The sequence below is a fragment of the Nymphalis io genome, chromosome 17, assembly GCF_905147045.1.
Source record: "Nymphalis io chromosome 17, ilAglIoxx1.1, whole genome shotgun sequence".
Taxonomy (NCBI): Eukaryota; Metazoa; Arthropoda; class Insecta; order Lepidoptera; family Nymphalidae; genus Nymphalis; species Nymphalis io.
Window position 1 is genome coordinate 4,509,417 of NC_065904.1, and position 23,553 is coordinate 4,532,969.

Genomic DNA, 23,553 nt, shown 5'->3' on the forward strand with positions numbered 1-23,553 from the left:
TCGCCCATTTTCTTACTTATCCACTAACACTGCTCTTAACACATTACGCTCACATAAAACTAACTAACTAACACCAAATTGACACTAACTGATATTATTTTATTTTAAGATTGGAAATAAATATGTTTTTGAAATTGTTTTATAATATTTCCTGTGATTGGCATTAATATTTCTGTAAATAACTTACTATAATTTTTTATTATTATTACTTACTAAATTAATCTGAAATGTTCTATCTAGTTAGTAGCGATCCTAATGACGTGTCATTGGAGTTCGATGTAATCCTGTTCTGTACCATTGTCCCCACCCTCCACTGTATGTGAGCCCCACGTCCCGCTCTGCACTTCTCTACTGCTTCTCTGCAAGCTTCTTTCTGCCTGAGCACGCTCTCACTTGAGATATCTCAGTCTGTCTCTTATTAGCGCCAGCGCCGCGCCGCGCCGCGTCCACCGCGTCTGCCGACCCAAACCGTCCCACTCACTCACTAAAGTGATATTTGATTTGCCAAGTTGTTCTTATTATGTTGCTGCTTTTTAAGGCCTTTAGAAGATGCGCTGACGCCGAATACATAATACTAAAATAAAATGACGATGAAAAAATAAAAAAAACCACTGTATTGTTGACCGTTTAGATTCGAGTGAACCTACTACCCAAACCAACTTTATATACGTAGATAAACCATCCCAAAATAACGGTAAATCAAATATTATATTCCGTCATTAGAACGCCCCAACCTCGATGACCATAGAATCGACATGTATTAGTATAATAATGCACCAATATGTACCAAATAATTAGCCACCAAGTAGGTGAAACCTGTCACGATAGTAGTATGCGGAGACTCAGTGAGAAGTGGAGTACGGGGAGGGTGGTGGCGACGTCGCAGTGACGGTGTTGTGTGCAGATGAGCCCCGCCCCGCAGCCGAGCGACGAGCCGGGCGACGCGGACGGCGGAGGCTCGCGCGACCTCGCCTCGCAGGTGCCGCATGCGACTCGCCGCGCTCCCTAGCCTGTAGGGGCCTAGCCCACGTTCCGCTCGTCTCGGTGTTAGTGCATCCTGTGTGTCCGCACGCGACCCCGCCCCGCCCCGCACACCCCGCGACGTCTTTCGACCGCCGCCCGTGCTCTCGCCGGGCGCGTCTGGCTCTCTTCCTACTATCTCGTGTTTCTCGCTTGTTTTCTAGATCTTGCAGAATCTTCAAAAAAAGCGCACGGAACGGAGGGGACGGCTCAGCTCCGATGTTGCAAAAAAGAAGGGTGACACGAAAAGCAATCTGATCTTTAAGGTAACCAGGGTCGGCACGAGCCGGCGCGCATGTGCTCGTTCGCCCGCTTAGCATGCTGCCGGCGCCGCCCGGCGTCCTTTACACGCGCTCGCTTCGCTTCCTCTCTTTCGTTGGCGTTTCTGTTTTCGACCCTCGTACTGCCGGCGGCCGTGCGGGCGGAGGCGCGAGGAGGCGGCGAGCAGGGCGACTGCGGCGGCTCGGGCCGCCCTGCCCGCATGCCCGACCCGCGATCGCATGCTCGCTCGACGACTCGTCACACGCGTTCATATTTTATTTCTCACTTTTACAAGACTTCATCGGTAGATATCATCGCGATGCTTGAAATCGAGCGTCCTTGTCGCGCGCAGTCCGCACGGCTTCCTTTAGAGGCGAAGCTTAACAATTATGAGATTTTAATTAAAACTGTTATTCGTCCTCAGTTCCTCAATATGGCATCGGTATTCATGCGGATATTTAACCTGATCTGCATGATGTTGTTGATCGGGCACTGGTCTGGATGTCTGCAATTTCTCGTTCCTATGCTACAAGGATTTCCGCCGAATTCCTGGGTTGCTATAAATGAATTACAGGTTGGTAAAAAAACATTTATTTTATGAAACACCTTTGGAATCTAAGATTTCGAATTTTTAGTAACATAATTTTTTTATTTTTTATTTTAGGAAGCCTTCTGGCTCGAGCAGTACTCTTGGGCATTGTTTAAGGCTATGTCTCACATGCTGTGCATTGGGTATGGCCGGTTTCCACCGCAATCCCTCACAGACATGTGGCTAACGATGCTTTCTATGATCTCTGGTGCGACTTGTTACGCTCTTTTCCTCGGTCATGCCACAAATCTTATTCAGAGTCTCGACTCATCCCGCAGACAATATCGTGAAAAGGTAATTTCATAATAACTAAACTCTACATTGATAAATTCTTTTAGAAACTCGAGTCAAATTCCAAACTGAGGTATGTTTCCAGCTGTTATGAACACCTTTATTTATCCAGGGTTAAACACATTATTTCCTAGTCACTAAAATTAAGACTTAAGTTTTCTCAATCCAAGCAATCAAGTTAATTATCTATTATATTCATACATATAGTGAGTGCAGTCGCAATTCGCTATCATATTAACAACTAATCTTAAACTCATTATTGACTGTTTCAGAAACTTGACGTAAGTATAAAGAGAATGATTGTTTCGTGAATTTTATGCAATGTTTTAATTTCACCATCTCATTTACTCGCACCATCTTCTATGGCGTCATTATATAAATTATCACGAAGATACAATTAATTACCAACGCACTATCTGGGTGTTCATAACAGCTTTATATTTTACCTATAAGATAAAATCCAACTACATACATTTACTACTACTTTGCCTTACCTATTTTACTAATTCATCTTTCGCCTGTTGTTAATAATGTAGATATGGGATATCATACTTTTTATAAGAAAACAATAACTGATATGTTTCATAGATTTTTGCACAAATGAGATTTGTCAGCAACCAATTTGGGTGAATTAGATCAGAATTTATTTATTCGGATTTGGATGTACACTATATTAACAGTGGAGTTTTAATACTAAAATTTTACTTTGTAAACTTCTAATAATGAAACTTATGCATATTCCAGGTGAAGCAAGTGGAGGAGTATATGGCTTATAGAAAACTGCCTCGCGAAATGCGTCAACGCATCACGGAGTATTTTGAGCACCGGTATCAGGGAAAATTCTTCGACGAGGAATTGATTTTAGGCGAATTAAGCGAGAAATTGCGAGAGGACGTTATCAATTACAATTGTCGATCGCTCGTTGCTTCGGTGCCATTTTTCGCAAATGCTGACTCCAACTTTGTCTCAGATGTAGTCACGAAATTGCGTTATGAAGTCTTCCAGCCGGGTAATAAGACTTTCCCTTATTTACTTAGTAAACTTTATAGTTATTAGCATTTCGATTCTACTGTCAATATAATTTCCTGTAGAACAAAATATATAATACACGATTTTGTGGTTTACAGGTGACATTATCATAAAAGAGGGTACTATCGGAAATAAAATGTACTTTATTCAAGAAGGCATCGTAGATATCGTAATGGCAAATGGCGAAGTAGCCACCAGTCTTTCTGATGGATCGTACTTCGGCGAAATCTGCCTATTGACCAATGCCCGGCGAGTTGCTTCCGTCCGCGCTGAAACTTATTGTAATCTTTTCTCTTTATCTGTGGACCATTTCAACGCAGTACTCGATCAGTACCCCTTGATGCGGCGGACCATGGAAAGTGTGGCTGCCGAAAGGTTGAACAAGATCGGTAAAAATCCTAATCTAGTGGCGCATCGAGAGGATGATACGACGTCGGAGGGGAACACGATCAATGCGGTCGTAAACGCACTAGCAGCGGAAGCGGAGCACGTGAGCTTGTCGGATGATAGCGTAGCACGGCTATCTGAGCGGTCACTAGGGCTAGCGCTGCAGCCGCTACAGGCAGCCTCGTGCCGTATGGCGGGTGTCGCGCTGCCAGGACTGGGCGTGGCGGCGGCACTGCCACGTCCTAAGTCCGAGCACGACTTTAGCTCGGCACAAGCGCAACAGCCGCCGCTGGCAAGCGCCGCGGCCGCATTTCACAAGTCGGACGCCGGAATCGCTCCCTGACGCCGCACGCTGTGCTAGGCCGCGGCCGGGGCCGTGGCGTGTGCCGACCGATAGCAATACTAGGCTTAGTGCGAGCGCGCGCGGCGCCTCGCTAGTTGTAGCGTAGACACGAGTATTATAGCTGCGACTTCGCCGGGCGCGCGCCCACCGCGCCCGCTGAATCTCATTTTGTGATCTTATACTTAATTCTCCTGTGTTATAATTTAGGTTAAATTTTATATCATTGACGCTGTGAGGAAATGAATACGCGACGTATTCCGATGTATAGATATACCTGTTATATATTGAGAATGAAACTATTAAGTCTTTATAGAGATACCTTGCCATTAAAGAAAAATAATTATATAGACTAGACTGAAATGTAAAGATATCATATTTTATGCTTTGTTGGCGTACGAAATAGGACTTTATTGTTGACGGATGCGATGCAATCGTTCTCGTAAATACGAACGATATTGATAATTTATAATTGTCTCGATAGTGACGAAAACGAGAATTTATAAAATATTAATTGTTAATAATTATATAAACTTCGGAGAGTAGAAAAGTATAGCGTTGCGTAGCTGCGCGTTGCCTACGCCGCCTCAGAGCCGATGGAACGGATAAGTTAGTGCCATAATATTAGCGCGCAGCTCACAACGCGCGGTGTGCGCACACCGCGCTCTGCACTGGCGACGCACAACACGATGAACTTCACAATTCCATAGCACACGGACGCTTTCTTAATTTTAAATTTAAATAGACTAACGACGGATATCAAACGCATCGTTTTTCTCGGTTTCCTAAGTAGAGGTGAATCAGTAGAGCTTCGAATCGTTTCTTTATGTAAATATTGTAATATTATCGAGGATTCGCCACTAGCGTGATTTGTTTTATAGAAGTGATAAGGAGACGCTCGTACGAGCGATCCAGTCAATTATCGCGTAAGCGCGACGCGAGACGTCTCGTTTTTCGATGCACTACAACTTCGTACCTTGTTTTAATTGTAGGTCAAAATAATTTATTATCGATAGTGATCATTTTGTAGGAGTAAGTAGGCAGAAGCGATAACGAATTCGGACGAATTACGTTTTGTGATAGAGCAGCAGAGGGCTGCGAGCGCGCTGCCTCGCCGCCGGCTCGGCGATACTCAATACATACAGACAACGTAGAAGTAGCCACATGCATGGATAATGCTTAAACTTCTTTCTAACTTGAGACTTTGTTTCAGTTCTATATTTAGCGATTTTTTCTGGTATAAGTTATTGCGAATAGTTACTGTGCAAGCGCTTCAAGAACTTTTGAAATTTCGTAGCAATAAATAGTTGATCGCAACGAGTAACATATCCTACGATTAGAGTAGAGTAGTCGTTGAGCCGACCGCCGCCGGCGCCGCATCTTTGGCACGTTTTCATCGTTGACTAATTCTTATAGTGTCATGACAATTTGTAAAGAAAATTTTGCAAATGTTGACTTTTTAGCCAAAATAATTATAGTTAATGAATGACGAACCAATACGCAGTAGCTTACTTGTAGATGAATGCAGCCTAGTTCTCAGTTTTGGCGACTAACACCAATAGATACTTTGTACTCGTAAGATATTTATACAATTGACCTGAACAGAGTGACATCTGTCAATTTATCTACAAAGAGAAAAATATAATATTGCGTTTTATCCCCAGAGGCATTTATTTATTATTGTTTTATCTAACATTACCGCTTTTGTAAATTATATAAATTTTATAGGAGAGATCTATTTTTATTGTGAAGTTGAACTGCTGAGTATAAGCAAAGAAACATAAATATATAAAAATCAAAACTTTTTTTTATCGAAACTGTTAATTAATATATAGTTAAATTATACTGATTTCTGGTATCTATTTTCACCAAAAGTGCTCATCGCTGTCAAAAAAATTAGAGGAAATGCATTAAAGAATGAAGAAAAATGATGTTGTTTTACTACCTGATATATCCTTGCGAAAAAAATTAAACATTGTTGTCATTACTTTCTATACACTATAGGCAAATTATAAAAAAAAATTATGATGGATTTTCACCCGAAAACACTATGTCTACCGAAATGTATAATAAAAAAGTTTAACATATCTTGCCAGAACGGCGCTACAGCAGCTAGAGGGTAGAGTTGAAATTAACATATTGCATTTATTAATTGGGTTTTTAGGAATTGAAAATAACGTCTTTTGAAAGCGGATGTCTAACTTTATCTTTCTAATTCCATTTTGCTTTACAGAGCATCGCCGTCTAAATTTAAATCATTTTGAGGGACATTATTATACACCAACTACAGATTTAATTAGCATTAAACCTCGTTATGAGCAATTTTATTAAAATTTATATAAATAAATAAATATTATCTTTAAACGATACAAAATAATAATACTACCCTTTATTTAATTTAACATAACACGTTAAATCATAATTAGACATCAGTCTATACTACAGTCTATACTAACATTAGTAGGCATCAGCCTACTAATGTTATAAAAAGGACAGATTTCTTTGTTTGTAATCGATAAACTTTACTACTGTTCAATTTTAATAATTCACTATTAGAAAGTACTACTATATTCAAAAGTAACATACTTTACCCAGTCTTTATATTTTTTCTTTAATAATAACCATTTCCGCCTGAAGTAATTTATAAAGCAAACGAGAATCCTGAACCCCGCTCCGGAATTGCTTTGTCCGCGTGCACTGACTAAATGATCCAACTTAATAATTGAAATAGCGTATATAAGATATAGAATTGAATTAGGCATTATTACTATGAAACATTAAAAGGTAGATGATGGCAGATTTCGCAGAATTTTTATCTTAACCTGAATGCCACGCGGTGGTAGCCGCGGTTACAGTTAGTATTTAATACCTCTTATTAGGCTTTCTATGGTGTAATCTGATTAACAATTACGACTACAGTTACAGATTAACTTTTATTGATTCTAAAAAGGGCGGGTGCACTGGGAGTCGCTCAATTGACTCTTTGATTACATTCGTAAAATTTTAACATACTTTCATTACATGTAATCGTTAATCATTAATCTGATTACAATTTGCCCCAGCAGGGCCGGATTATCCATTAGGCGGTACAGGCAACCGCCTTGGGGCCCCGCATCGGCTTGGGTAGAAGCCGATATAAGGTAGAAATTGGGGAAAAATGTTTTAAAAATCCTTGTTTATGAAATTGTTAAAGCCAAATAATTCTCATATTCGAAAAGGATGATGGTCTATCTTCCTAATATACTATTAAAACCTCTTAATTATTAATAAAATAGCCAAAAAGGTATAAAGATATATTTTAGAAAGACATAAAAGGGTAAAGAGGCCTGAGACGTGTATTGCCTAGGGGCCTTAACTTAGTTAATCCGACTCTGTGCCCCAGTCTGTCCCTAGCCCAGAATTAAATATTTTAGAAGCTAGCAACACTGATATAAACCGCTCAATAACATTTTTTGCTATCCACTCACTACTGTCTTTGATTTGTTAAATGACAAGTGACAACTAGAATAAACATGAATTTAAAGTTCATTTGTGCCTGTGTGTTCAACTTAAACACTTTGCAATATTTATGATTTTTATTGAATATGTAATATATTTATTACAATCCAGTAACCGAATTATGTTCTAGCTAATGTAACTATAACTTAAAAATTACCGAAGGTAGCATATATTCATCATGTCTACCAGAAGAGCGAGAATAAAAGCTGTAACATCGTTGCCACCTAGGAGAAAAAATAATGAAGCAGCCGACGCCAAAAATAAAGCACCACTATCAAAAGAAATATCTGAAATAGTTTCTAGGAGCCCTCGTACTCCCAAAGTAAATACCGCTTTAAATCAAGAACAAAATGTAACACCATACGTAAAAAGTACTTCTGATCCCCAAACTGTAAGTGGTAAAACAACACCCATTAAAGTCGTAAAAACTCCAAAGGTACGAGAAAAAACACCACTCAAGCTTTTGGAGACAAATGAAAGTCCACATAGAGAAAATTGTTCCACTTTGCCTACAGAGAAGTCACTTCATAATGCTAATTTAAGTTTTAAATCAAATTTTGACAATGTTTTTGCTTCACCACTACAGAGAGACAGTCCAAAACGAACATTTGCATCACCTATTGTACCATCACCGAAAATTAATAAAAGTTTAGATCATCAAAAGTTAGCCACTCCCCAGAAAAATATACCAACTCCGGTAGCTCAAAAAATTAACGAGAATAATGAGTTACAAATAACTGATAGTGTGGTCAGCAATATTAGTCACAATAGTAGATCTAAGAAGAAACATGGAGGCAAAGGTAAGTCGTTTTACTATAAACACATCATTTAAATGAATATGTAGAATTATTTTATTTGAAGTAATAGTAATAGTCAAACACTTTACTACTAAAAAAAAGTCCCACTACTAAGTTACTTTATTGCAGATCTCTGACTTTCTTTCCAGGTAGTCTAGATAACAATATACTCTCATCATGTAACCAAACAAAGTACCATACAAAGCATCTTGTTTAAATACAAATATTTATTGAAGCCCTTCTATCCTCATACTAAACCACATGTATATATATTATTAATCTATCTGTTAACAAATATTAATTCATCTCATGCTCAGCAGTGAAGGAAGACATCCTGAGGAAACATGCATGTATCAAATCAAATCAGTGCCCCAGTGTTGTTACTAATACTTTTTACTTACATTTTTTTATAAAAGTTTTATAGAAATTTCTGATATTTGTGATTTTTTTTAGCTCACTAAGTAGGATATTCACAAGCTGTTATAACATTTTACTCTGTACCACATATAAAAATAATTTTATTTGTTTCTTGAGAAGAGTGATTACTGTTTGTTACTTTTTCCATCTGTAAATTTTGCTTTTATTTCTTTACTAGATAACCCACTTAGTATTGATGATAATTTGAATGAAGAAGCAATGGATGGTATAGTTCCACTACAACCAGCCAATACCTTACATAAACCTATTGACTTGTTGAAGAATGAAATAATATCAGAAAATGCTGAAGTATTATTTGACCCCATTGTACCATTGCCTTCACCAAGCAAAGTCCGTCCCAAGCTTCGACCAGCTCCAAGACTGGGACCTCACAGAAGAAGTAGTGTACAGGTAAACATTTTATATTATTTATTAATTTTTATTAAGTTTTTTTTTCTATAATAATGATTTAAAAACTTACTTTCATGATAGGTCTACTGGTAGTAGAGCTGCATAGGTACCACCCACTCATCAAATATTCTACCGCAAAACAGTAGTACTTGGTATTGTTGTGTTCCGGTTTGAAGGGTGAGTGAGCCAGTGTAATTACAGGCACAAGGAACATAACATCTTAGTTCCCAAGGTTGGATGCGCATTGGTGATGTAAGCGATGGTTAACATTTCTTACAATGCCAATGTCTATGGGCGTTGGTGATCACTTACCATCAGGTGGCCCATATGCTCGTCCGCCTTCCTATTCTATAAAAAAAAAAGAACAAAAATTAAAATTATTATAAATAAAATAAATTTACAAACAATGGAAAAAAAAGTTTTAAAATCTAAGATGATTACATATTACAACTTGAATAAATATTTAATCTGTATAAAATTGCTATTCTATGTAATAAAAAAAAAGGTTGATGTCCCTTAAATGTAAGTTTATGGAAATGAGCAATACAAATAGTATGTATGATAATAACAAAAATATATTTTATAGTTATTCATGTTGTTCTACCGCTTATTCATTATGAGATTATAAAGCCAAATTGGCTTATAAATAATTAAAATACGCACATACTTATATACTTTTAAATGTATTTATTATTTAAATTTTATGATAAAAGTATTATAATTTAAGGGAAGTGCAAGTGAATCAGAAGATGAAAGTCGTCGAAACCTCCTTGCATCGAGTACTTCACGACAACGACATGACTCTCACACATCACACAGCACACATCAATCTTTATCTAATAGGTGAATTTCAAATATAAATTTAGTGTGATTGAGTAAATGGGGACGCAGTGTTCACAGTAATTAACAGATTGACATCATTTTTCATATCATTGTGAATCATTATACATTTTGTGTATTTTTAAGTGTACATTTCAACCCTGTATGTATGTATATTATACATATTAATATAAAAAAAGCTTAATTCGACCATTAAAACATTTGACCTAATATTTTCTATTTTTTAATACAAAACTAAATTTATTCAATATGATGAATTTATAATTAATATTACATTACAGTACTAGAGTGTAAAAAATGTTTAACTTTATATATTTTTTAAAAATAAAAAAAAATATTATTTTCATGTTGTAATAAAAATATAAATAAATATTATGCTCTTTCAGGGACGTTAGCCGCGTTAGAAACGATTCTGTTTGTTCAAGTGCTAGCCAGATCACAACACAACAACCACCACCAGGGTCACCGCTTAAAGAAAAGCAAAATAATAAGTAATTTATACATTTTTATCACTCATAAATTTTTATGAATCAATAAGATTAATTTTTATATCTTTAAAAAAAATATTATTATTTATACTGTTCTTAATGTATATAGTATTTACATGTTATTATATTTTCCTATCTCTATGTAGAGCGAAACGACAGGAAATTAGTCGCCGAATGACAACAATGAGGCGAAGACGGGAGAATATTAAACGAGATGCCCTTACAATGTACGACCTAATCTTCTACAATCCTACGTCTAACCCTATAGTGTAAGTATAAACCTCTAATATATAAAAAAAATATTAATATTGGGCAAAAAAAAATTTTTCAAACCAAGCAATGCATAAATTCTGAAGGTGACCCGAATTCTGTGGCCAATTTGATTTTGATTTAGTGACTTTCTGTCTCTCTCAAACTCGAGATATTGTATCGAAATAAACTCTCATATTTACAGACCTGATGAAGACGAAATAAATATCAAAGAGGCAAACGTTAAGGAACAAATGGAAAGGACAAAAAAGACTGAAGCCGTTGAGCCGGAACCAGAGAAAGACAATGCAGCGCCAGTACCCCAAATTAAACTTGGACCAAAGGGTGAAATCATACTTGATGAAGAGAGCTTGGTAATATTATTATTGTTATTAATAAAGTTATTACCAACTTCTTTAGGTCTGTTATGACAAATAATAACAGTTGTCATAACATTGTAATGCATTATGGATTTAATTTTGTTTTTTTATATAGTTTAAAAAAAATTAGCAAATTTATTGTATCATCAGTAAGGGAACGATGTTTATACTTTCATGGTATATTCTTCCCCACTTCAAAGTTACATGGTCCATTTGGTCTACAGACCTGTCAGGAACCAATTCGCTCAGCGCCCTGACAATAATCTGTTTTTTTTTTTATTTCGTTTAGTAATACACGTGAACATGTAAGCAATTTGTTGGTAAATGTTCGTGTATAAACATTACCCACCTGGAAGGTGCATGATCCTGCCACCGATAAGGCTTGATAATAATCATAAAATTATATATTCTAAATTTAAAAGTTAGTCTTGACAACATTGTAGTTGCAAAAAATAAATCCTGTTATTGTAAATATACTCTTCAGGTTAGATAAAGGATTTGTGGAATCAAACAGATACATATTCTACAATCTCAAGTGCTGATTTAAACTAACGAGTGAGCAACACACTTGATATTAATACATATTTCTAACATAATTCCAAACAACTTTGGCCTATACTTTATTTTATTTAACATTTCCAGCAACTTACTTCCAGGAACAGTAAATAGTCTTAAACATTTTTAATTTATGTATTTGCGAGCCACAACCCTCTTGAGTAGATATGCAAAATCGAAAATCTATTTTCGTGTGTTTTACTTGTGTTTATAATCGAAAATCGAAAATCTATTTTCGTGTGTTTTACTTGTGTTTATAATCGAAAATCGAAAATCTATTTTCGTGTGTTTTACTTGTGTTTATAATTCATTTATTTGTATGTGTTTGTATGTGTGTGGGGGGAGATTGTGACAGGTGTTAGGCATATCTACTCAAGAGGGTTGTGGCTCGCAAATACATAAATTGAAGCTTAACCTTAGGATATATTCACGTAATTTAGCCACTAAGCCATTTTGGCTGTTTATACTAATAAATGTCATAACATCCTCAGGTCATTAATCAAACAAATAGTGGTCGAGCGGTTTCATCGGTAGTCCACGAAGGTGTCTGGGGCAACAGTAACAGCTTCAAGTACAAACGTGGTCCCAGAACTGCGGAATGGAGTGCAGCTGAAACTGTTCGTTTCTACCGAGCACTAGCGGCTATAGGTACCGACTTCACACTGATGGCCCCATTGTTCCCAGATCGGACGAGGAAGGACTTAAAATTAAAGGTGGGCTTTTTAGTTAATTAATTAATCCTTGTTAACTTTTTTACTTTTTATTATTTATTAAGTTATAGAAGTAAGAAGTTTTCAAGTTATTCCGATTTAATTACAATGTATTTAAATATATATATATATATAAAATAGAGAGACGAGATCGAATTACACACATAAGATATTTATGCAATATAACTATCCGACTTTTTTAATTCAAGTTTAAAAAAGAAGAGAAGCTAAACGGCGCGCAAGTGGACAAAGCCCTGCGAGCGAAAGTGCCCTGGGACGTGATGAAGCTCAAGGACGAGTTCAAGGAGGAACGCGTGGCCGCCGTGAAGCGCGCGGAGCGGGAGCGGGAGCGGGTGCAGGGCGAGAAGCGCGCCGAGCGGGAGCGACTCAAGGCCGCCCGCGAGCTGCGCGTCAGGCAGAGTAAGTGCGCCGGCACTGTGCGGTGGGGAACTTCGTCAAAGTTAAACAATTATTACAGTACTCGCCGAGATGGCCCAGTGGTAAGAACGCGTGAATCTTAACCGATAATCGTGGGTTCAAACCCGGGCAAGCGCTACTGAATTTTCATGTGCTTAATAACCTCCGAACCTTCTCCTCAAAAAAGGGAGAGGAAGCCTTTAGCCCAGCAGTGGGACATTTACAGGCTGTTACGGTTACGGTACAGTACTCGAGCGAAGGAAAGGAAGCAGGAAATTGGAAAAGCTACAGCAGTTAGTCTCGCACCTCAACACTCCGGATGATGGGAGTGAATGGGTTGGTTTGTACCCATTAGTAATGGCTGTTAAGACTGATATTTGTCAGGAAGACATAATCAGTACAAGCAATACATACTACAATTCCAGGATCCCGAGATTCTATAAACAATATATACATTTATATTAAAATTGTAACAACCGAATATTGTCCTCACAATCTAATATAAGCTAAGTCAGAGCAGTGATTTATGCCGACCATGTATATTTAGGTCATAATGTTATAATTTACTCAACGTCTCAACGTCTTTTTTTAAGGTAAAGGAGCAAAGGCTTTGGAATCGACGATGTTGCCAGGTAATACCGGACGCCACGGCCACGTCATTACAGCTGAAGATATAATCGAACGAGCGAAATGTACTCCGCAAAAACGAAAATCAAATGCACCGACAACAGAAGAAACACCATCAAAATTGAGTCTAGCTACGTTAACTCCTCTGAGCAAAGCAAACAAGACTCAAGGCCTTCCTACACCGGAAGCTGATAATATGGCAACGATTTCGAAATTGAACACACCAAACTTGCAAGTCAAGACACCGGAAATTATAAACGGCGTACCACAGTTGATACCGTCTAATATTGAAACTGGATCTTTAGTGGTATTGACGGTTAACGATCCATCGTCTGCAGCCAAGAAGATGTTCCAGACGTACATAGCCCACGGCGCTGGACAGCTGACACCGATCGCTTTACCATCAACGTTATTGAATTCTGTCGTCGGTTACATGGCGAAAAATACATCATTGTCATCGCCACAAATATTGTCACCGAGCAGTGTTGCAAGTCACGATAGCCGGAATAGTAATACCCCTAGTGGCATTACAGTGTTGCCAAGCCCGACGAAAAAACAAAGACATAATTCGTTTACAATCACACAGCTTTAAGTAATCGATAAGTTTTATATTCTTATTAAGCATGTTTATTTTTTTTTATAATGCGTGCCAATAAAGAAAATTTTTATAAATGACGGTGGGTACATATGTTAGTATGGATAGCAAAATCATTTTTGATTACATAAATTGTGTTGAATGGATTACATTTATTCATAATATAATTAAATTTAAACTTGTTTTGGAATTAAAAATATCCTGGGATATTATTGTGGAAACCAGACAACCGATATACTACATATACTGCTTTTCTTTTGTAAATACATACTTATATAGATAATTACACCCAGACTCAGGACAAACAGACATGTTCACGCACACAAATGTCTGTCCTGGGTGGGAATCGAACCCACAACCATCGGCGTGAAAGGCAAGTATCTACCAACCACGCCAACCGGCTCGTTATTTAGTTAAGTAAATAATAGAAATTAATTATAACTTCTTAATTCTTGATTGTATTATATTTATTGGTAAGTATTTTTTTCTTGGGTCTTTTTCTTATTTTTCCTCTTACTAGAAGTACTACAAAAATTTAACGAAGTAATCCAATCCGAAATTTAACAATAACTTCTCGCGACATAAAAAAACTGACACTGATTTTTTGTACATTTATGAAAAGGATGCACACAGATATATGTGCATCGTCGAGCGAGATAGCAAGAGGTCGGCCGCTATTTATAAATCCTTTCCTTTATTAGCACGGGTAGTTATTAGTATTAAAGTTCTGAAAAAACAGTACACTAAAAAACTTCGTTGCTTTTATTTGTATAATGTCTTGGAAAAATACAAGTAACTTTGCATAAAAGGGTACCTTTAAACGAAAAAATAATTAAGTATTTTTACATTTAATGCATAGACACTGATATATGCGTAGCCAGGTAAAAGGCAAGAGGGGGCAAGAAAATCCGGCTCCCATTCCCGAAAACAGTACAATTTGATAGTTTTTTTTACCTTAGTTAACCCATCATAATTTTATCTGAGTAATAATTTAATCAGATAATTTCTCCCATGAGGATCTATGGAGAGATATAACAAGTACAGCTATCTTGGCTATACTAATGATCAGCTTACCTGATGCAATTTCTTATTTTTATAATAATAAATAATCCTCAGATATTTTAATATATTATTTAAGCAAAGGTAAACAAGTGAGGTAACCATGATATTTTTTAAATCTCGCGGGAAATAATTATAACTGTAGCTAATTATCAAAACAAGTGATGCTTCGCAACGCTTTAAATAGAATACTTAAAATATGTATTTTATTATTACATAACAGCTGTCATGTTATTAAATGGAATCTGAATAATGTTACATGAATTTTTATTTTGTCTTTGAAATAGATAATATTTTTGTTTTTATCAAAGGCGTAAGTATTATATAGCTGTAATGTTTGCACTATAAATCAAATGCACCTGTCTCGGGAACTACGTTCGATTTATTTTTCCTGGCAGTAGATAAATGTTTTTTTTTTAAATATCCGGGACATTATTCACACACGGCCATCTGATCCTAAACTAAGCAGAGCTATGGAAACCAGGCAACTACATATACAACTTTTTCTTTTGTAAATACATACTTATATAGATAATTACACCCAAACTCAGGACAAACAGACATGTTCATGCACACAAATGTCTGTCCTGGGTGGGAATCGAACCCACAACCTTCGGCGTGAAAAGCAAGTATCTACCAACCACGCCAAACGGCCCGTTAACTGAAGCCATAAGAAGCGGAGCAGTAACTATAAATGTCAACAATTATGGCAATAAGACTTATAATTAAGTCTTATTGCAGATGAAATTACGTCATAGCAAATTGCTATGAAAAATTCAATGTAAGTAATTTTGTCCTAAGCAAGTGAATTTGTTGGCATTAATTCCGTTCTTCTAGTAGGTATATACTACTTATTTATTGAAACCTTTAATAATCCGAAATAACTAACTATCCCATGCGCATGGTTCGCAACGACAAACCCACTGACCGCACCGTAATCTATTTCAAGAGGTCTTTTCGTTCTGACTGGACATGTCGGGTCGTCCGCTATTCGGCGTACTTCATGCTCGAAATATCACTTATCTTTCTGATATGAGACGCGGTTTTTCTGGCAGAAAAACTCTATTAAACACCTCCAGTGGAATTATAGAACCAATAGACGACTAATATTAGAGAATTGTTAAACTTTATATCATGTCTAGTGCGATGATACATATAGACATATATAATAGACACGGATACGATAACGTGCTTTACGTAATGATCTCAAAGACAACAGTGACTAACTTATCTTACGAATGCTATTCCATCATAGACTCTACAAAATTCCCGACGACGAGAATATTAACTCACGTGGTAAAAAAACAGGCCATTTCAACATGAGACGAAAGCGACGAGTCACCTTCCGACTTAAGCAGGTAATGACCGGTCACGGTTGTTTTGGAGAATACCTGTATAAGAACAGACGCGAATCGTCGGCGAATTGTCACTCCTGTGGCGCGGACCGGGACACCACTCAGCAAAAGCTGGAGGCGTGCCCCGCGTGGAATGCGGAGAGGGAGATCCTGGTCCGCAAAGTCGGACAAGACCTGTCCCTGCGAGCAATCGTGTCGGCGATGCTCCGCAAGGAATCTCCGCCGCACCTCGCGTGCCTTATTTCAGACGGCCCTAAGGAGGACGACAGCAAAAAAAAAGGCCAGTTCAGCAAACAGAAGACAGTTGCAGCAGAGAGAACGCAGCACATTTTGGAGGGTTTCGGTCCAAACCAAGTAGGTTTGTACGAAAACGATTTAAAGGCAATCAACAAAGGTAAATTCCAATAAAATTACAGTCATAAGCTTAAACTTATTTATTTATAAAAATATATCTACAAAACTTTATTATTAGTGAGCTTCTATAATTTCATAAGGGAACCACTGTGAAGATTCAAGCGCATCCCATAGCGACAATTCGGGATCTAGGAATTCTTGGTTCATTTGATCTACGTCGATTATCTTTTTGTGATCTAGGGAACAAATATTTAATCGTGTTAAAAAATGACAAACATAAAACAAAATAAACAACGGCTTTACGTGCTTTCCGAGGCACGGAATTGTACACACTTCAACTTCTAGACTCCTTTTTTTTTATATTCGCCGGGAGGGCAAATGACTCTACTCCACCTGATGGTAAGTGGTAGTAGAGTCCAAACGCGACGACGGCCAGTACAGACGGGAAAAACGTTCTGCACTAGCCGCCTTCGCCTTGCCGGCCCGCAACTCCTAGATGCTACTGAGAATTTTCAACAGAAAAATTCAATAACTTCTTATTGGCCCGACTTGGGATTTGAACCCAGGACCTCGGGGTCTGCGACCTTATATCTAACCACTAGACCAACAAGGCAGTCAAATTGAAATTATGTACATATATACATGTTCTATAATCAATCTTCTGTCCAAAATTTTCCTGGAAGAGAAATATATATTAAGAAATATATACCTGCTTTAGTAATAAGGCCGCCGGCTGTGTGAACTTGACACCCGATTTTTGAAAATCGAATTTTTTCTTTTTGCACGTCAGGCAACTTTTGTTATTGTATTGGATTTGGAAAGGTGGCATGTTATAATGCATGCATGCATGCATGCATGTTATAAATATAATTAATAAATAAACATATATAAAAAATAAACTATAATTAATTATACCAATATTATAAATCTGTCTGTTTGTCTGTTACACTTTTACGGCTAATAAAGTGAACTGAACTTTTTGATGAAATATTACATACACTTTTATATTAAAGTGTTGACTCGAGTTTTCAGTCATAAGATTGCCATTTATAAATTTAAGAATAAATGTTAAAAGTATATTATTTTATTCTACAACCTATATAAAATTAGTAAACATATTTGATAAGTTTTTAATTACATTTTGAATACTAACCAACAAGTGCCAGGTCATCATTTTGAGCTTTGAGGACTGCTGCTTGTGTGGAGTCAACGACAGGAGTCGCCTGTACAGCTGCGCTCTGGTCACCCTGCCCATAGTAACCTGACCATGCTGAGTAATTTTGCCAATAGGCTGATGGATCATAATAATGATTGTACTCCTGGAATTAGAACTGTATGTAAGTATCATTTTTCTGAGATTTCGTGATTGAATGCAGGTGACATTGAGCACTTAGTAAGCAAGCATTCTATCTTATATCATTCATATGCTGTTTTTAATGCAACTACATTGGCGTAGCTTGGCCTTGATGGGCTCTGTATCAAAATTTGACAACCCTTCATCTTAACTGCGGCGATGACTATTTTTTTTCACGCGAATAGTGCCTTGACCGTCAATGAGTTAAACTACCCATTACAACTGATTCGGTGATAGCTACGCCCCTGTGCAACTACTTTTTATATTATGTAAAGCAGGTACAGGAAATTATATATTTTGACACCATATTATACTAAAAGAGCTATATAGCACAATAAAATCGCAAATAGGAGACTAATTACTCAAATAATAATTAAATGATCTTTCTATTCAATTACAACTTTAAAAAGTGAATTTATAATATTATAAAATAGTAATAACATATATAAAGGTGTATGAAAAAGCCCTCTATATGCAGTAAATGTATATATAACATCATACCGTCCCACTGCTATATGTCGCAGTAGTAGTGACAGGAGTGGTTGATATTTGTGTGGTAGTTGCACCTTTCGGCTTAGGCACCGCTGTACATATTTTAAGTGGTTTGGTTCCAAGACCTGTATATCCGTTCATTGCATAAAGAGCATTACGTTGTTCATCCTCATTTCCAAATCTGACAAATCCATACCCTTTTGTATAACCCGAACTATCTAGTATTACTACAAAAGAAATAAAAAGTATTACTTATTAATGTTTGTCATATATTAATATAATCTGCATATACATACATAAAACCTTTTCTATATATATTTTAGAAAATGAGCCACCTAAGGGTATAGGCAGTGGAGTTGCATTCACACAACTCACTCACCCCTTCAAACGGGAACAGAGCAATACAGAGTATTATATATTGCTAGCCAGAAAAAAAATTGATTTGTAGGTCGTATCTATTCAGACAAGCCTTTGTACTGGGAAAATTACAAAATAAAATATTATTTCATTTACAGCTAAATAAATTGAATTGAATACTTAGACTAATAATTTGAATATAACTTAAATAATGTATTTTACCTTTAGCAGTTTTTATTGAAGAGTACTTTGCTGCAAATACTCTGTATAAAGAGTAGTCATCTACATCTGGACTAAGATCTCCGACCCATACTGAGAATTCTCGTTCCTGTTGCATATTTGCACGAGCCTCTCTTGAAGCTGTGTTCAGTCTGAAGCGTACCACAGGAAAGGTTCCGGGAATTGGTTTACCATTAAGTTTATGCATAGCATCCATAGCTCCTTCATCTGTCTAAAATATGGAAATATTTTTTTTTAGTCTTTCAAATATCTCAAATTTTAAAGACTATACAAAAACAATTACCTGAAAGTGAACAAAAGCGTATCCAGCCGGTTCCCCAGAGAATTTGTTTCGCATAACCTTAACAGCAAGTGGACGCTGCCCCATACGATGAAATGCAGCCATTATAAAGCTTTCGGTCATGTTTGGCTCTAACTATAATTCATAAAATTATTATTTTATATTATAGTTATACATCAACGTAACATGTACATGTACAATTTAAACGATGAAAGTGATATGGTGTAATGCAAACATTGTTGTAATATAATAAAAAAACCCACTTACACTGCCCATCCATAGTTGGCACTGCATCGCCATAACTTTTGTCAAAATTATATTATTGTAGTTTCAGATAAATAAGACGTGTTTAAGTTTGTGCTGTAACACAATTATCTCAGACCTCAGTTATTTTCGTTGTTTGTGTTTTATTTTTGGCGTCTTAACTGACAAGTGACAGGCGACAGCTGTCAATATTATAGTCACACCATAGATAAATGTGTAAATAGTGTCCCTAAACATTAATGAAATTAAGATTGCGCTGCTAGAGCTAGAAAATGAAATTTAAAATCTCACTCTTATTCAATAGAAAACAACGATATTGGAGATAAAAAGTTAGACCCCAAAACTTTGTTTTGGGCATATTCTGGATTGGAACACAGAACCCTTTTATCTGCAGCCACTAGACCAAAGAGAAACTTTTACACCTTCTACAATACACTTAGCTAGACTTAGGCAAAATGTAATCAGAGTAGGATTTGATTAAGTACAATACAATATGGTTACAATGTGTTATCATCGATCACGATTACAGATTAACTTTGATTCTGAAGAGGGCGCGAAGATGCTCTAGGGCACTCATTTGAGTTACTTTACTTTTGTTTCTGTAATCGTGATTGATGGTTACTCATTGTAATCGTAATCGTTAAGCTTTAATCGGATTTTATTTTACCCATGTCTGCACTTAACTATCTCCTACAGTGTACCAGTAATTATTCTCACCTATTAGGGCATTTAACGTGTTCAATAAATTATAGTATACACTGATTTGCAATACTGATGATTTGTCGCCATAAAATAAGACGCTATTGAAACGTTTAATAAAATGCTAACAATAATCAATCATACTAAATCATGAACGCAACCTAATGCTGTGTCTAGATTAATGTAATATTGTCACTTTCAATATTTGTGATGATATAAAACTCGAATGATTAAGTAGTTCATTTCAACCGATATCACTATATGAATGATTGTCTCGATCACTAAGTCCTGAGTTTTTATAATAATCGAATAGGATCGGAAACTTTTCAGAAAACTTATTTTAATTCTTTTAAATAGTAATTATTAAAAGTAGACACAGTTATTAATTTTATCACACATAATTTGAGCTTTTTAAAGACCGCATAATGTAATTGAAAATATTGTTTAAAAACAAACATATGGAAATAAAAATATGCTAAGATGCTTAAATTCATAATTCAATGTTATGAAGAACAACAATGTTGGATTTTGTTTTTGATAAATAATATTTACACACCACTACCTATGGTATGTGCCAAAAATATCAAGAGATAATGATATTATTTTTTATTATGTCGAAATAATGAATGACGTGTGCGTGTGACTGAGGTTTTAGTGTTACAAAGTAATATGATAAAATGATAAGTGAATACTTGAATAGCGTTAAAATGTATAAAGTAAATATCTTTTCAACTAATTTTTTGTGCTTTGTGTAATTGTATCACACAAAAATAGTAATTTGGTCTAAACTTTGCACTATATTGTATATGTTTAAAAAAAAGAATAATTACGACAAGTTCATTACGTACATATCGACAAGTCACTATGTCGAGACTAGATAACACTGACGCATTGGAAAAACAATTAGCTGATCTACAAATGACTAAGGACATAAATTCGGCTGGAAAAATAAAAAAGATACCACCAGCTGTGCCACCAAAGAAGAAAGCTCAGCCTCAAGTTCCTCACAGTGCCGTCGTCAATACATTGCGTGAGCCTTCTTACTCAACAAAGATAACTCCTTTACAAAATGTGCAGAACGTCCCTCCTCCACCTCCTCCTCCTCCGACGTACAGCAATGTAACACGACATCCAAGCAATAATCATCCTATGCACAAAGATTACGCAAATGTAACTCAGTTGTCACTTCCTTCTTATTCACTGCGACAAAATGTGACCATTCCATCCAAAAGTTATAACACTATGTATAGTAATGTTCCCCAATATCAGAATAATCCACCGCCACCACCGCCTCCACCTCCTTTCCATGCCTCATCAAAGTCATTTGATCCGAACCATAATGAAGAAATTTTACCTCCACCATCTCCTGTTAGCTCTAATTATAGTGAATTAATGAGAGCCACTGCCAATATAAATTTTAATCAAGACCGTCCGCCTTATCATGCTATATATCAAAATGAGTACCCTGAGTATGGAGTATCTCAGGCATCAACATATGAGTCACTTTATGAGCCCATTAACCTACATCCACAATCTAATTCAGGGCAAGCTAATAACCCATCAATCAGTCAAAACTACAAAAGCAATTTGAGATCTATGGGAAAATCTCCTTTGCCAAAGGAAGAAGAAGTAGATGCATTAACTAATATGCTTGTTCAATCAATATCTGGTAGTTCAGAATTCTTTGGTATATGTGTTAAATGTGACCAACAAGTTGTAGATGAGAGTTCTGGCTGCACTGCAATGGGAAATTTGTATCATATTAAATGTTTTTGTTGCCACAGATGCAATACTAACTTACAAGGAAAACCATTTTATGCAGTAGAAGGAAATCCTTATTGTGAAGCTGATTATTATGAAACATTAGAAAAATGTTCAGTGTGTAACAATCCTATATTGGATAGAATTTTAAGAGCAACAGGCAAACCGTATCACCCAACTTGTTTCACTTGTGTTGTGTGTGGAAAAAGCCTTGATGGTATTCCGTTCACAGTGGATGCTATGAATCAAATCCATTGCATTGAAGATTTTCATAAAAAATTTGCTCCAAGATGTTGTGTATGTGAGCTACCAATAATGCCTGAGGAAGGTGAAGAAGAAACTGTAAGAGTCGTTGCTTTAGACCGTAGTTTTCATGTGCGATGTTACAAGTGTGAAGATTGTGGTCTTTTATTGTCATCTGAAGCAGAAGGGCGTGGTTGCTATCCCCTTGACGATCATATTCTTTGCAAGGCTTGCAATGCTCATCGTATTCGTCTCATTACTAATGTAATGACAACAGATTTATAAATATATATTTTTTTCTATACATTACCTTGCTTGAGCTCAGATAGTTTTGTAATGTCATATTATGTTATATTTAAATGATTATCAATTGTTTATAAATGCCATATTTTAATATACAAGTTAACTTTTAAAATATATGCAATATACATTCTTACTAACAAATCAAAACATTTTGACAATCCTTGCATTACAGTGTTATTACTTACATTTTGTAAGTGTTAAAGATGTTATATTTTTATAGAATTTTATTATATAAATAAAATGAATTAGACTTATCAAAATGAATATAGTTTAATATATAGACTGAAGCGGTAGCAATATTTTTGCATTTATAAAGGATAGTGTTAAAAATTAACATTATTAAATTTTTAAAATGTGATATTTACAAATTATACAACTAAAGGCAAAGATGTATTCATACTAATTTATTTGGGAGCATTATAAATGCTATAGCATAGATATATTTTATAAAGTGCTTTTGCTAGTAATTAATGAAATGGCAGCTGTAATCTATATTTTTAAAATAAATATTATATAAAAATATTTAGTTTTTCATTTAAAATAATAAAAGCTTTATTTCCAACAATTAAGAAGATATATTATGTACAATGTATATACATTGTACATAAGTTACAGCTATCTATATATATGTATATATTATATATTTGGGCCATTGTTTAGGATAAAATTATTAAAAAAATATTTGTCATTACATTATAAATTTTATTATATACAAAAAAAAAGCTACAAAATTTACAATACTGGCTGAAAATACAGTAAAAATAAAGGCACTTACATCACAGTTAATATTTTTTTGGAATGCATTTGTAAGTATACACTTGACAAAAATCGAAAAAAACTATATCTAAATTCAAATTGGATTTCTATATTTCTTATATAATTATATTTATG

The 23,553-nt window shown here is 35.8% G+C and overlaps 4 protein-coding genes across 13 annotated transcripts in view; 3 read left to right on the plus strand and 1 right to left on the minus strand.

Moving 5' to 3' along the window:
• Positions 1 to 5,845, plus strand: part of LOC126775077 (potassium/sodium hyperpolarization-activated cyclic nucleotide-gated channel 2) — a 246,944-nt gene extending 241,099 nt beyond the window's left edge. For 7 of the 9 annotated variants that reach the window (XM_050496819.1, XM_050496820.1, XM_050496826.1 and 4 more), the window contains 5 exons: positions 1,185 to 1,286; positions 1,706 to 1,855; positions 1,946 to 2,164; positions 2,906 to 3,170; positions 3,289 to 5,845. In XM_050496819.1, the coding sequence (XP_050352776.1) occupies positions 1,185 to 1,286; positions 1,706 to 1,855; positions 1,946 to 2,164; positions 2,906 to 3,170; positions 3,289 to 3,920 (1,368 nt within the window). In that variant the 3' untranslated portion in view covers positions 3,921 to 5,845. The remainder of the gene's footprint in view (positions 1 to 1,184; positions 1,287 to 1,705; positions 1,856 to 1,945; positions 2,165 to 2,905; positions 3,171 to 3,288) is intronic. The other 2 variants (XM_050496821.1, XM_050496822.1) reach the window with 1 other exon arrangement.
• A 1,574-nt stretch (positions 5,846 to 7,419) lies between these two features.
• On the plus strand, positions 7,420 to 15,188 carry LOC126775076 (uncharacterized). Of its 2 annotated transcripts, XM_050496818.1 has the most exons (10): positions 7,421 to 7,737; positions 8,002 to 8,215; positions 8,808 to 9,040; positions 9,768 to 9,883; positions 10,267 to 10,371; positions 10,515 to 10,637; positions 10,823 to 10,991; positions 12,044 to 12,265; positions 12,472 to 12,682; positions 13,273 to 15,188. In XM_050496818.1, exons 1-10 carry the CDS (start codon positions 7,594 to 7,596, stop codon positions 13,896 to 13,898), a joined length of 2,163 nt encoding a protein of 720 aa, XP_050352775.1. In that variant the 5' UTR covers positions 7,421 to 7,593; the 3' UTR covers positions 13,899 to 15,188. The 2 variants fall into 2 exon arrangements, with proteins under 2 accessions (XP_050352774.1, XP_050352775.1); XM_050496817.1 differs by having other exon boundaries at positions 7,420 to 8,215.
• A 1,546-nt stretch (positions 15,189 to 16,734) lies between these two features.
• Positions 16,735 to 19,821, minus strand: LOC126775124 (tRNA selenocysteine 1-associated protein 1). Its single transcript, XM_050496902.1, has 6 exons — positions 19,660 to 19,821; positions 19,396 to 19,527; positions 19,095 to 19,323; positions 18,525 to 18,742; positions 17,823 to 17,988; positions 16,735 to 16,905 (listed from the first exon to the last, which is right to left on the minus strand). Exons 1-6 carry the CDS (start codon positions 19,690 to 19,692, stop codon positions 16,784 to 16,786), a joined length of 900 nt encoding a protein of 299 aa, XP_050352859.1. The 5' UTR covers positions 19,693 to 19,821; the 3' UTR covers positions 16,735 to 16,783.
• Positions 19,822 to 20,916: 1,095 nt separating this feature from the next.
• Positions 20,917 to 23,164, plus strand: LOC126775099 (lipoma-preferred partner homolog). The gene has a single exon (XM_050496864.1). The coding sequence runs from the start codon at positions 21,220 to 21,222 to the stop codon at positions 22,642 to 22,644; it is 1,425 nt and encodes a 474-aa protein (XP_050352821.1). The 5' UTR covers positions 20,917 to 21,219; the 3' UTR covers positions 22,645 to 23,164.
• The last annotated feature ends 389 nt before the right edge of the window (positions 23,165 to 23,553 follow it).

What these genes read in the sequence shown, in the direction of transcription:
- LOC126775076 (XM_050496817.1), top strand. Translation starts at nt 7,594, where the DNA reads ATGTCTACCAGAAGAGCGAGAATAAAAGCTGTAACATCGTTGCCACCT. An exon ending in GAAGAAACATGGAGGCAAAG is followed by an intron (nt 8,216 to 8,807) that starts GTAAGTCGTTTT and finishes TTTCTTTACTAG; the next exon opens with ATAACCCACTTAGTATTGAT. An exon ending in AAAGAAAAGCAAAATAATAA is followed by an intron (nt 10,372 to 10,514) that starts GTAATTTATACA and finishes ATCTCTATGTAG; the next exon opens with AGCGAAACGACAGGAAATTA.
- LOC126775124 (XM_050496902.1), bottom strand. Translation starts at nt 19,692, where the DNA reads ATGGCGATGCAGTGCCAACTATGGATGGGCAGT. An exon ending in GCCAACTATGGATGGGCAGT is followed by an intron (nt 19,528 to 19,659) that starts GTAAGTGGGTTT and finishes TATGAATTATAG; the next exon opens with TTAGAGCCAAACATGACCGA. An exon ending in ACGCTTTTGTTCACTTTCAG is followed by an intron (nt 19,324 to 19,395) that starts GTAATTGTTTTT and finishes TCCATATTTTAG; the next exon opens with ACAGATGAAGGAGCTATGGA.
- LOC126775099 (XM_050496864.1), top strand. Translation starts at nt 21,220, where the DNA reads ATGTCGAGACTAGATAACACTGACGCATTGGAAAAACAATTAGCTGAT.